The sequence below is a fragment of the Grammomys surdaster genome, unplaced genomic scaffold (assembly GCF_004785775.1).
Source record: "Grammomys surdaster isolate TR1022 unplaced genomic scaffold, NIH_TR_1.0 125946, whole genome shotgun sequence".
Lineage (NCBI taxonomy): Eukaryota > Metazoa > Chordata > Mammalia > Rodentia > Muridae > Grammomys > Grammomys surdaster.
The window spans coordinates 2,108,736-2,122,412 of NW_021620768.1; the positions used below are offsets into that span (position 1 = coordinate 2,108,736).

General features: G+C 42.5%; 1 protein-coding gene and 1 non-coding gene across 6 annotated transcripts in view; both read left to right on the top strand.

Moving 5' to 3' along the window:
* Gon4l (gon-4 like) overlaps nt 1-13,677 on the top strand; it is a 70,825-nt gene that overhangs the window by 21,601 nt on the left and 35,547 nt on the right. For 4 of the 5 annotated variants that reach the window (XM_028753350.1, XM_028753351.1, XM_028753354.1 and 1 more), the window contains 8 exons: nt 617-691; nt 845-895; nt 1,487-1,537; nt 2,171-2,269; nt 3,387-3,506; nt 3,885-4,055; nt 8,479-8,671; nt 13,410-13,511. In XM_028753350.1, coding sequence (XP_028609183.1) covers nt 617-691; nt 845-895; nt 1,487-1,537; nt 2,171-2,269; nt 3,387-3,506; nt 3,885-4,055; nt 8,479-8,671; nt 13,410-13,511 — 862 coding nt within the window. The remainder of the gene's footprint in view (nt 1-616; nt 692-844; nt 896-1,486; nt 1,538-2,170; nt 2,270-3,386; nt 3,507-3,884; nt 4,056-8,478; nt 8,672-13,409; nt 13,512-13,677) is intronic. The other variant, XM_028753352.1, reaches the window with a different exon arrangement.
* On the top strand, nt 7,925-8,094 carry LOC114609129. The gene has a single exon (XR_003709470.1). It is a non-coding gene; the product is annotated as a U1 spliceosomal RNA (small nuclear RNA).

Here is a 13,677-nt window from a genome sequence, read left to right on the forward strand (position 1 = left end):
TGCAGCTGCTCAGTCTGCTCAGAAACTTCCATAGAGGACAAATGCATAAGCCCTCGACTCCTGCTGTGTGATTCGCAATTTTGTCGTTTATGTGTGACAAAATGTTCTACATCCTGAGACAGCTTTCTCTCTGCACTCAGCACACATGTGAAGTCTGAACATGTGTTGAGAAGATGAGCTATACTTCCTTCCACTGATTAGATCGATAATGGACCATGTCAAAAAAACAGCCATAGTAGTAGTTGGTAGTGCTTTGTACAAAGAATCCCTTTGAGAGCTAGCAGAGTATTTGCTTAGCGTGCACAAGAATGGCCAGGGTTCTATCCTTAGCAAGGTTTAAAAAAAAAAAAAAAGAGTGCTTTTGATACATAATTCTCTTCCACCTCTTACCTGGGTCTGCATATTCCTGATTCTAATATCAGGTAATGAATGGGGCCATTTGCTCCTACATTAGTTCAAGGACTGAACCTGTCTTCTTTAATTGCCTCACTTGGCCCCAGGTTGAAGCTGCTTGAGAATCCTCCACAAAAGTCTAGCGGCAGAGGTACATCCAGTTGAGTATAGTCCAGATGACAAATCCCTTGGTCTAAGGTGGGATTTCCTTTCTCTCCTCCAGGAAGTAATCACAAATGAACATGTTGTGGCCATGATGAAGGCAGCCATCAGTGAGACAGAAGACATGCCACTGTTTGTGAGTAGCTTCTTGTTAGTCTTTCCGCATCATGGAAACTGTCCAAGTGTGGGAGGGCGTGTAGGAGTTTGTAAACAACTTGACACATCTCAGACTTGAGAAATGATGTCATAATTTTTATTGGCTACTTTATTCCTGTATGTCCCTTCTTAGGAGCCTAAGATGACACGCTCTAAACTGAAGGAAGTTGTGGAGAAAGGAGTGGTATGTGTTCTGAGTTTCTTTTTATCTTGGGAAGTAGAATCTTCTTCTAGGTTATTGATAGAGAAGGAAGTCATGAACAATTTTGGTCTGTGTTTGCCTCTTGATAGAATGATGTGTAGGCTGGGATTCTTAGCTCAGTGTGAGCTTGCCTATTATACACGGGATTATAAGTGTCAGCCACCCCACCCAGTTTTTCTTTTGGTACCCTGGCATGAGTCAAGGACATCCAGGTTTCATCCTTGGTTAGTGCTCCTTTCCTGCTAGTTGTGAAGCTTGGGTGGTGGGGTGGGGGTGGGGGGATGGCAGTGGGGGTGGGTGGGAGGTGGGGCATTGCTTGAGGCAAGTCACATGTTATGACCCAGGCTGACAGTGATCTTACTGAGTGGCAGAGGCTCTTCTGAGCTTTTGGCATCTTTCCTTTCAGCCCTGCAAGTGCTAGGATTATAAATCCTACAGATATTTTAGAACACTGTGCTCAGTGACAGTCAACATCTATAGTCTACTCTAGCTACTTACTAAGTAGTTGGCTCTTTCTGATTGTCAGTAAAAGGAGAAGCGGCTTCGTATTATTACTTGCATTCTTTTTGATAGGTAATTCCAACTTGGAATATTTCACCAATTAAGAAAGCCAATGAAATTAAGGTAAACTTAGAAGCAGTCATTGTTACTCTTTTTCCAAAATACTTCATCAGTTTTGAAACTTAACTATTTCCTCTGTATTCACTACTTTGTAGACCTGTCTTTATTTTATTTACAGGTTTGGGTTTTTCCATTCTGTTATGTCTAACTTTGTACCTTGTGGAATTATATAAATACTGCCTGTGATGTTTGATGCAGCTGTACATTAGACTCATGGATTTCTTTTTTCCTCTAATATATCTTCACTTTATTTTCCAAATGTGTGTGATCTGTTCTTCCCTTCCCTCTCTCTCTCCCTCACCCTCTTTTTCCCATCTGTCTGCTGCTGCTTCTCGAAGCCAGAGCCTTATGCATGGTGAGCATGCATTCTGCCCTGAGCTTTCTAGCCTCCCGCCCTATTCTGTTTCTTTCTCTTGGTTATTTTATTTTTTTTATTTACGTATTCATTTTTGTGTTGATTGGAGGGAGCACCTGCCATGGCATGTGGAGGTTAGAGGACAGACGGTTGTGGGAATTGCTTCTCCTTCTGCTTACGGGTCCTGAGGGTTAAACTCAGGTCACTGGGCCGCTTCTTTAGCTGCTGAGCCATCTTTCTGTACCCCTACCCCCACTTTTTTGTGTGTGTTTCTATTAAAGCAGCCTCCACAGTTTGTGGATATTCACCTTGAAGAAGATGACTCCTCAGATGAAGAGTACCAGCCAGATGAGGAAGAGGAAGACGAGACAGCTGAAGAGGTCAGTGTGTGCTCGTTGTTAGTGGAGAATAAAGCTGGGCTTCCTAGGAAGGGCTGATTTGGGGATTAGTGTTGTCGCCCATTTGAGAGAGATGATTGAGGCATGCTTCTCTTTCCTAAAAATTGCTTTGCTGTGCGGTGCTTTCTGCTCTTCAGACTCCCTAAATATCTAAGCTTGCGTTATGAAATACCACACATGTGACACAAACGTGTACTGTAGTGTCAGTACACCTGGGAAGTGCAGGTAGGAGGTTCAGGGGTTCAACTTTATCCTCAGCTAACTATGTTCTAGGCCCTGTCTTAGAAACCAACAGACAAGCTGTACCTCAACCCTGAAGTCTTGAGAGTAGCTACTGTTTTCTTACAGAGGTGTTACATCACCTCTGTACCTATCACATAGTGTGAACCTATGCATCACCTGATACATACCTTTATGTACTATGGTGTACGTTTTTCTGTATATGAACTTTATTATTGTTATTAATAATTTATTTTGTTGTTTATTTTATTTTTGAGAAAGGTTCTCATTATGGAGTTTTGGCTAGCCTAGAGTTCCCTAGGAAGATCAAGCTATCCTCAAACTGATAGAGATCCACCTGCCTCTGCCTCCCGAGTGCTGGGATTAAAGGCGTGCGCCACCACTGCCTGGCTATTTTTGTTTTTGTTTTTTTTGTTAACAGTTTATACTGAGGCGAGGCTAAAGATTTGATTCCTGCCATTTTTCCATCTCTAGGTTATTAAGTCATTGAAAATTCATTGTTTTCTATGACATATACAGTTATCGTATACATGACATATTCTTTCTATATATATATTACGTACGTTTGTATGTATATATTCGTGTATATATCTATGTGTGGGGTTGGTTGTATGTGTGTGCCATAGCTTGGTGGTAGAGATTAGAGGACATCCTGGTAAGAGTAGATTCTTCTCTTCTGTGTGGATCTTGGGAGTTAAACTCAGGTCGTCAGGCTTGGTCACGTACACCTAGTCATCTGTGCCATCCTACCAACCCAAATCCCAAATGACTGGTTTTTTGTGCTTTATTCTGTTGTGACATTTTGTGCTCTGGACGGAGGTTGGGGCACACACATGAGAGCACCCTGGGTTTGTTTTAGAGCTTATTGGAAAGTGATGTTGAAAGCACTGCTTCGTCTCCACGGGGAGTGAAGAGATCCAGACTGCGGCTGTCTTCTGAAGTGGCCGAGACAGATGAGGAGAGTGGCATGTTGTCAGAGGTAAACAGCATCAGACAAGAGAGACCTTACTCGCTAGATGAGCACTGGCTTTCTTATAAGTAGCTGGTCTGTCGGTGGAATTTTAGGTTGTCACTTTTTCAAAGTTTCTCAAGTGAATGAACAGTTAGAGATGACTGAGACCTAGTTATGGCAAAGAGGTTTTCTGAGTTCTCCTGTTTTATATGCCGTTTTTAACGCCAAATAGTGTTCTGTTTGCTTCATTGGAAATAAGATGATACCTAGTTAGATCTGTGTGTTGAAGTTGCCATTCATCTGTCTGCATCTAAAAAGAGAAAAATGGCCACATTAAGTGCATGTGGAAGACCTGCCTTTTCCTCTCCCTCCTCTCTTCCTAACACAGTGTCCTTTTTAAATCAGGTTGAAAAAGTTGCCACCCCTGCGCTCAGGCACATCAGTGCTGAGGTCGTGCCCATGGGGCCTCCACCTCCTCCAAAACCAAAGCAGACCAGAGATAGTACTTTCATGGAGAAGCTAGATGCAGTGGAGGAGGAGCTGGCATCTAGTCCTGTCTGCATGGACTCTTTCCAGGTAAGCATCACTGTTGAGTTGCTGACAGAATAACTTAGGGTTATTTACTTTCTGCTCAGAGAAGCTAGTGGGGCTGACAGGAAGAGTAGTTTCTAAAGTGGGTGTCCTGCTATTGTTTGGCTTTGATTCTCTTGCTTTGTGATGTTTTTCTCAAGTAAAAATGCAGTTCTTTTGTTGTTGTTGTTGTTATTAATTATTTTGTTTTTTGAGAGATCACCCGCCTCTATCTCCCAAGTGCTGGGATTAAGGACACCCAGGCTGGCCTTTTCTTTTTTTCTTTGTTTTTTTTTTAAAGACAGGGTTGTAGTACATAGTCTTTGAAGGAAGGCTTGGGACTTGATATATAGACCAGTTGGCCTTAAACATAAGGTGGTCCACCCTCCTAAGCTTCCTCGAATGCTGGGATAACAGGTATACACCACCATGCCTGAGAATGACAGCTTTTGAGAAAGGAGTAAACTGTGGGACAGTATTTAAAATTGGCAAGGTAAGCTGGGCACAGTGGTAGATGCCTTTAATTTTAGCACTAAAAACAAAATCTTTTTAAAAAGGTAATAAGAAGACATACTTAGAATATTTGAAAATATTTACATTTTTGATAAGAGATTTACAACTACAGTCAATTTAAAAAACTTAGAATTCTGCGGCTGTAGAAATGGCTCAGTGATTAAGAACATTGATGCCAGGACTGGTGGTGGTGCACCCCTTTAGCTCTGAGTTCAGGGCCAGCCTGATCTACGGAGTGAGTTCCAGGACAGCCAGGGCTACACAGAGAAACCCTGTCTCAGAGAACAAAACAAAATAAAAAACCAAAACCCTCCAAACAAACAGGAACACTGGCTGCTCTTACAAAGGATTCAGGCACATTTAGCTCCCAACTGCCTACAACTCTAATTCAGGGGATCACACACCCTCTTTTGTACTTTGTGGACAGTGCAAACAGATGGTGTATTCAGGCTAAAATACCTATATGTATAAAATAGAAATAGATAAATTGAAGGCTAACAGAAAGCATCACCAAGTAAACATTATTTGGTAACAAAGCCTGACAATCTGATTTAATTTCCTAGAACCCTCATGCTCTTGAACACACACACACACACACACACACACACACACACACACACACCACAGAGAGAGAGAGAGAGAGAGACAGAGAGAGAGAGAGAGACAGACAGAGAGAGACAGAGACATAGAGAGAGACACAGAGACAGAGAGAGACAGAGACAGGATGAATAGATTTGAAAAAAAAAATCCTTGCTGGGCATGGTGGCACATGCTTTTAATCCCAGTACTGGAAAGGCAAAGGCAGTTAGATCTTTGTGTGTTTGAGGCCAGCCTAGCTTGTATAGTGAATTCCAGGCTAGCCAAGGCTACGTGGTAAAAGCCTGTATCAAAAAACTAAAAAGCAAACAATTCCTAAAAACTTTAACACTGTAGTAGCAATACCTGACATCCACTTAGGGATGTAGGTGCTAAGGAAACAGCTGAAGACCAGCCTGGGCTCAGCCTATGACTCAAAACCAAGTGAAGGATACATAGAAAAATTTACATTTGATATTTTGTACTTAAGAGACCTTAAAGACTTAATCTGAAAACTCTTAGACCTAACAAGCATATTCAGCAAAATTACAGCATACATCTACGTATGTATGTATGTATGTATGTATGTATGTATGTATTTATTTATTTATTTATTTTCATTGCTGACTGACTGATTGATTGACTGATTGATTGATTGAGATGGTATCATTCTCTAGCTGGGAACTTACCACAATCATGCCACCATACCCACCTTTTTTTTCTTTGTTCTGAGAGCCCATTGGTTCTTGTGGAACTAGAGTCACAGGCAGTTGTGAGCTACTTGTGGCTATGAACCAAGCCAGGGCCTTTCAACCACAGAACCATCTCTGTGTCCCTCCCTTTCTTTTTGTACTGGAAATGGAATGCTGGTCCTCATGCTTGTGCAGCAAGTGCATTCCTGAACAATCTCCCCAGACGAGCATACAGAATTACCATACACAGAGCAAAGCCCTCTGTTTGTACCAGAGATTAGCATGCTGAGCAAGAGATCAGAAAGAATCCCATTTATAGTTGCTTGGGTAGTGTGGGCTTGGATTTACCTCAACAAGGAAGTGCCTTCACAGTGAGAACTTAAGACATCAGAGAAACAAATTAAGAAATCACAAGATGACTCTCGTAGACTGGAAGGATTAATGCTGTGAGAGAACATCTTACTAGTGCAGTGTGCACATTACATACAGTCCAGTCCAAAGTCCAGTGCCTTCTTCACAAAGAGAGAAAAATGCTAAAATCTGTATGAGGGGTGGAGAGAATGCTCAGTAGTAAAGAGAGCTTTTTGCATGGTCATGAGGACCTCAAATCAGAGCCCAGCACCCATGTCCCTGTGAGCAGTCTGGCTTGGCTTAGTGTGTGTCTATAACCCCAGCACTACAAGAAGGGGAACAGAAAGAGCACTGAGATTTGCAGCCTCTAAGCCTAAATAGAAAAAAAGAGTGTCTTAGAATCTCAGCAAGGAGCTGGGCAGTGGTGGCGCACACCTTTAATCCCAGCACTTGGGAGGCAGAGGCAGGCAGATTTCTGAGTTTGAGGCCAGCCTGGTCTACAGAGTGAGTTCCAGGACAGCCAGAGCTATACAGAGAAAGCCTGTCTCGAAAAACCAAAAAAAAAAAAAAAAAAAAGAAAAGAAAAGAATCTCAGCAAGGCAATAACCAGTTCAAGACCAACTTGGGCTTAAAGTAACAGCAACAACACCACAAAACAAATGGAAACCACTAAATATAGCAGAAAACAAAGCATACAAATGTTTATAGCAACCAAATTCTTTTTTTTTAATGACAGCATTTTTCTGTGTAGCCTTGGCTGTGTTGGTACTCATTCTGTAGACAAGACTGTCCTTGAACCCACAGAGATCCACCTGACTCTTGGACTGACACTACCTGGCAAGCAACAGAATTCTTAGATTTTTGGTTGTGAGCCTAGCCTTTAACAGCTGAGCCATCCCTCCAGCCCACAAGAGTTCTCAGTAGTCCTAACCAGAGATGCACTCTCTCTGTCTAGGATCTGGTAAATGAGCAGATGAAATATGGTGTCACAAGGTGCAGCACTCACGGGCACTGGACAGATGGATGACCTTTGAACTCAATATGTAGATTGCAAGCACTCTGAACAGGCTATGTGTACATTGTATAATTCCTTTATGTGTACATAAAGTCTCCAGTAAGTAGGCGACATGCAGACAGACGCTAGATGAGTAGTTAGTGTGAATTGGGATGAACTGGAAATGAGTTGACCACCGTGAGCATGGGATCTTTTGAGGATATTAGAGGTGTTGCAGAATTGATTATGTTACATCATTTTGTGAGTATTAAAATCCACTCAATTATACCCTTTAAAAGTGTGGGTCGACAGCATTTGGGAGGCAGAGGCAGGCGGATTTCTGAGTTTGAGGCCAGCCTGGTCTACAGAGTGAGTTCCAGGACAGCCAGGGCTACACAGAGAAACCCTGTCTCGAAAAAAAAAAAAAAAAGTGTGGGTCAATTTTATGTTGCATAAATTATATATCTCAAAGCACCTATAAATGTTCTTGAAAATGTATATTTTAAAACTGATGACTGGATTGGATTGGAGAGATGGCTCAGGAGTTAAAACAGTACTGGCTGCTCTTTGTAGAGGACCGGGTTTGGTTCCCAGCACCACATTGTTGCTTATAACCATTTGTAACTTCAATTTCAGGATGTCCAACTTCTTCTTCTTCAGGTATTGAACACATGTAGTGCACATGCATACATGCAGGCAACACACACACACACTTATGAAATAAAAAATAAATTTGAAAAAAAAATAGCATACTTACTGGAGGAGAGATGTCATGATCAGGTGATCAGGAAAATGGTTTTCCCAGGGGAAGGCTCACCCATCGCACTCTGGATGTGCTGACCCTGCGATTTCCCCAAATTCGGGAAACTCCAGTGCATAATTTGTGGTAGTGAAGGATTGCTTTTATGATTTTCCCTTAAATATTTAATAAAAAGAAAAAATATTTCAGACAACCTAAACTACAGGAAGTAAAAAGGAGATTCAGAAGAAAGTAAATCCACATTGTTGTGGCTTTTTTGTTTGTTTACATTTTTATTTGTGGAGACAGGGTCTCACTATACAGGCCTGGATGGCCTGGAACTTACTTTGTAGACCAGCCTGGCCTGGAACTCACAGAGCTCTGCCTCCCATGCACTGGGATCAAAAGCACGGGCCACCATACCTAGCCAGGAAGACAGTAAACCTGCACTGTGTTGAGGAGAGAGGTACTGGTAGGATGCATTGCAGAGGGTGCAGTTTGGAGAATTATTATTATTAGTGTTATTTTCACATCCTGGATGCTTTTTCTTTCTACTTTGCCCAGCCCATGGAGGACAGTCTCATTGCATTCCGAACACGTTCTAAGATGCCACTGAAAGATGTTCCTCTGGGCCAGCTAGAGGCTGAGCTTCAGGCCCCAGACATCACTCCGGATATGTACGACCCAAATACAGCCGATGATGAGGACTGGAAGCTGTGGCTGGGGGGCCTCCTAAACGATGACGTGGAGAACGAGGGTGAGTGATTTTTGTGTGCAGTTGTCATCTACTCTACTCTGTGTGTGTGTGTGTGTGTGTGTGTGTGTGTGTGTGAGAGAGAGAGAGAGAGAGAGAGAGAGAGAGAGAGAGAGAGAGAGAGAGAGAGAGTGTGTTGTGGATCGATGTGTGTTATGGCCTCTTTGTGGGTACTAGGAATCAAGCCTGCTTCATCTGAGAGTAACAAATGGCTTAACAGCTAAGCCTGGAAGTGCAGCCTGGAATCTTACAAATTATATTGCTGCTGTAGTGGCACATATTATTAATCCCAAAGCTTGAGATGCAGAAGCAAGTGGAACTCATTGTGAGTTCAAGACCATCCTGGTCTACATAGTGAGTTCTAGGCTAGCCTAGGCTACATAGTGAGAACCTATTTTTTTTTTTAATTAAGTAAAAAAGAATATTATAGAATTTGCTATGTAGATCTGGGTGCCTTTGAATTCACAGAGGCATCCTGTCTTAAAAACAAAAACAAAAACAAAACAGAAAAATATCAAACAAAGAAAAAAGATCACAGATCAGCTTGCAGAAATTCATTTTCTCCTACCATCCAGGCCCTAAGGATTGAGCTCAGGCTGCCTAGTAGCTTGGCAGCAAGCCCCCTACCTGGTGAGCTATATAGCTGCCCTCCGTTACATTTATTATTAGTTATATGTGTGTCTGTGTCACAGAGTCAGATCCCCTGGAGCTGAGGTGACTGAGCTTTCTGATGTGGGTGCTGGAAGGTGAACCCCAGTCCTCTGCTACAGCAGTAAACACTCTTAACAGCGAAACCACCTCTCCAGCCCCAAGTGTAGTCCTATCTGGCCAGGGACTTGCTCTATAGACCAGGCTAACCTCAAACTTACATAAAACCACCTGCCTTTGTCTTCCAGGCTCTGGATTAAAGGTGTGTACCACCAAAGCAGGTTTTTTTGCTTTTTAAATTGCTTTTTAATTTTGAAATTTATTTTGAATCAGGGTCTCATGTAGCAGAAGCTTAAAACCACCACATTTGGTTTTAAGCAGTATTGAGAATTGAACTCTGGGTTTTATACACGGTGTCTATCAGTGAGCTCTGTTGTATTCTTCTGTGCTGTAGACCAAGCTGGCCTTGAACTTGAGATCCACCTGACTCTGCCTCCCAAGTTCTGGGATTAATGGTGTGTGCCACCATGTCCAGCCGTTAATTTCTTTCCAAATAGTCTCTGTGTATTTAATTTAAGCAAATAGTTGTCTCCTATAAGAATGTTTTTTCCATTAGGCCAGGACACATGTTCAATTCCAGCATTCTGGAGGTTGGGGCAGGTAAATCTCTGAATTTGAGGTCAGCCTGGGCTATAGAGCAACTTTCAGGACAGCCAGGTTTCCACAGAGAAGCCTTGTCTAAAACAAACAAACAAACAAACAAACAAACGAATGTTTTTTCCACAGAAGAATTTTATTATACATATTTTTATGTATGTTTGAGTTGCTTCTTTTACTTAATCATACAATTTAGATATTCTTTCATAGCATATAACCCATACATTTCCCTTTCTTTTGTCTTTTTGAGACAATGTTTCACTATGTAGTCCTGGTGGCCTGGAATCCCTTATGCTAACAGGCTTCTTCTGTCTCTGCCTTCCATGTGCTAGAGTTAAAGGCATGACCTACCATTTCTGGCTTGGCTTGGCTTGGCTTGGCTTCTTTCCTTCCTTCCTTCCTTCCTTCCTTCCTTCCTTCCTTCCTTCCTTCCTTCCTTCCTTCTTCCTCCTCTTCCTTTTCTTCCTCTTCTTCATCTTTTTCTTCCTCCTCCTTCTCCTCCTGCTCCTTCTTCAATGGATACAACATAGTAAGGAATATATTGGTGATTTTTTTTCCTTCTAGTATTTCAGCCACATTTTAGGTTCTCAATAATAGCATTTAACTGATGTTGATGCTTTTTTTGTACTGGTAGTGATTCTGTATATGATACTCTACTTTTGCCGTGACTGTACTGAATATTAGTGGGTTGGTTATATGTTTGCCCGTATACCTTTTTTGTCATGCTGTGACATAATAAATATCCATAATTAATATCTTGTGTTTATGTGTGGAGTTGGAGTCAAACCCAGGGTTTTGTATTTGCTAGGAAAATGCTGTGCATTCTCAGCCCCAGATGTCATAGTTTCTGGATTTGAGCAGGCACAGCAAGACACCCTTGAACACAGCCACTTTCTGTAGAAAGAGAACAGTTTTAATTAGGGGGAAAAAAAAGACAAAACAACCCCAGTGGGATGCCTTTAAGGATAGTAAAGGACAGTGCCCAGCTGCAATAGCTTATTGGGTTTTATTGGCGGGGGGCACATCTCGCCTCTAGAACAACCTGAGGCTCTGTCAGACAGGATGTGCTGGCAGTCCTGTCAGAGTGCTCAGTGCTGATTAAGGGCTTCTGAGAAATGCTTCAGGTTTCTGTTTCCTAGCAACACTGAGCTCAGGTTTGATTCAGACTATTGCTATCAGGGCTGCCATTCAGGAAGCTGTTTTGCAGTCCTAACACAGAGTTCTGCCCTAATGGCTGGGAATTGTCTCATCCTCCTCTCACTATATCATTGCACAGATAGCCTTTCCATAAAACGTAGGTTTGGGGCCAGGAGAGGGCTCTGTGAGGAAAGGCACTTGTTGCATCATGACATCCCGAGTGCCATCTCCAGAACATGCTTGTGCTGCTTGTCCACTGATCTTCACAGATGTGTGTCATGCCATGTTAGCACCCCACACATACATGTACTCACACAATAAATAAAATTTGAAAAGAAGAAATTTAAAAAGACTGGGCAGTGGTGGCGCACGCCTTTAATCCCAGCACTTGGGAGGCAGAGGCAAGCAGATTTCTGAGTTCGAGGCCAGCCTGGTCTACAGAGTGAGTTCTAGGACAGCCAGGGCTACACAGAGAAACCCTGTCTCGAAAAACCAAAAAAGGAAAAAAAAAAAGAAAGAAAGAAAGAAAGAAAAGGAAAGAAATTTAAAAAGTATTATTTTTGTGAGACACACTGCACAAATGTGACTCCCAACATGAGTCATACAGGTAGACTTTCCTGTCTTGCTCCTTACTGAGACTGAATGCTGTTTGGAGGAGAGAAGGAGGGAGCCTGGCTCAGAGGAGAAAGTGGGTGCAACAAGTCAGTTGTGGAAAGTGATGCACAGGAAGTGTTGGGGGTGGGAAATGTTACCTAAGAAGCAGGGAAGCTGAGGTGGTCCTGACATGTGTCCGCCATCTTAGCACTTGGGAGGCTAAGTCGTAGAACCATAGTCTTGAGTCTTGCCAGGGCTACATAATATCTAGATCAGCTTAAGGAACTTAGTGTGACCTTGTTTCAAAGAAAAGAAAGACACAAGTCAGTGAGATGGCCCAGTGTGTAATGGTGATTGCTGCCAAGCCCAGTGTTCAGAGTTCCATCCCCAGGGCCCATGTAGTAGTAGAAGAGAATCACCTCCTACAAGTTGTTCACTGAGCCCCACTTGCAGTTTCTGTTTTATCGCTGTGAAGGGACACCATGAAGCATTTAATTGAGCTCTTGTTCACAGTTGTAGACTGTGGGTTGGTGACCATTGTGTCAGAGGATGGTAGTAGTCAGTGGGCATGGCACTGGAGCAGTAGCTGAGAGTTTAGATCTTATCGGAAAGTTGGAGGGAGTGGGAGAATGGGCCTGTGGTGAGGTTTTGAAATCTTAAAGCCCTCCTTCCCTGCCCTCAATGACACACTTCCTCCAAGGAGGCCACAGTTCCTAATCTTTCTCCAAACCAACTAGGAACCAAACATTCAAATATATGAGGTTATGAGGGCCTTTCACATTCAAACTACCATATACACCAAGGCTTCTAGACATACATATACATAAATAAGTACAATAAAATAAAAAATATTATATATGCTTTGTTGAAAGATTCTATATATATATTTTTACAGGTAAATGTTCAGAGTTAGGGTCTGGGCATGGTGGTACAGTGCTACATGACCATAATCCCTGAATTTAGGAAGAAAAAGAAGGGTAGCCTGGTCTACATAGTAAGCCCTAGTTTATCTAGGGGTACCCAGTGAGAGCCTATCTCAAAAAAATCAAAGGGAGACACAGAGAGAGAGGGGGGGAGAGAGACAGAGAAAGAGACACAGAGAGAGACACAGAGAGAGAAAGAGACAAGGAGAGACAGAGACACAGAGAAACCTTCCTGGGGTTAAAAGTCAGAGTGTGGGGCAAGTGAGCCATCAGGCCTAGAGTAAGAGTGAGGTCCAAATGTGTTCAAACCCCAGAAATCTCATCTTGAGACAGGCAGGAGTGAGGATCAATCTCTCCCTGTATAGGGGCTGCATGCTCCGGTGCACATATGCTTGTGACCCCCACCTTGAGGTAGTCACATAGCCTAGTGGCCAGATCACAGGTTTAACTTCCTCTTTCCCTGTAAGGACGTGTCCAGCAAGCACCTGAAATTCCTCTTCATGAAAATGAAGCATTCCCAGCACCTCAGCCCCAGCCAATAAACCACCCACTCTGAAAACCCCTGCCCACTCCCCAAGGTTAATATGGCCCTTATTACCCCCAAATAAAGAGAGCTACTGCACTGAAACCGTCTTGGAGAAGGCCATTTCTCCCAGGCACTCAAGCCAACTGGAGGTCCTATGACCCCACCCAGACCGGATAAGCTTCATTCCTTTCATTCCAGCAAAGTTTGTGGGAAAAAAAAAGAGTTGGAAATAATTGTCTAAAACATCTCCCCCTAGATGAAGCAGATGATGATGATGATCCAGAATATAACTTCCTGGAAGATCTTGATGAACCAGACACAGAGGATTTCCGTACTGACCGGGCAGTGAGAATCACTAGTACGTTTGTCTATTATTGCCTTTTCAATTTGTCTTTGTTTAGTATGTAGATGTTTTAGATGTTTATGACTAATTCAAATGAAAGACAATTAAGTCTCCTTTGTTCATTTCTGTAGTTGTTTAAACTTAGGTGTATATGCAGAAAACTGTTATTTGCTTGTACACC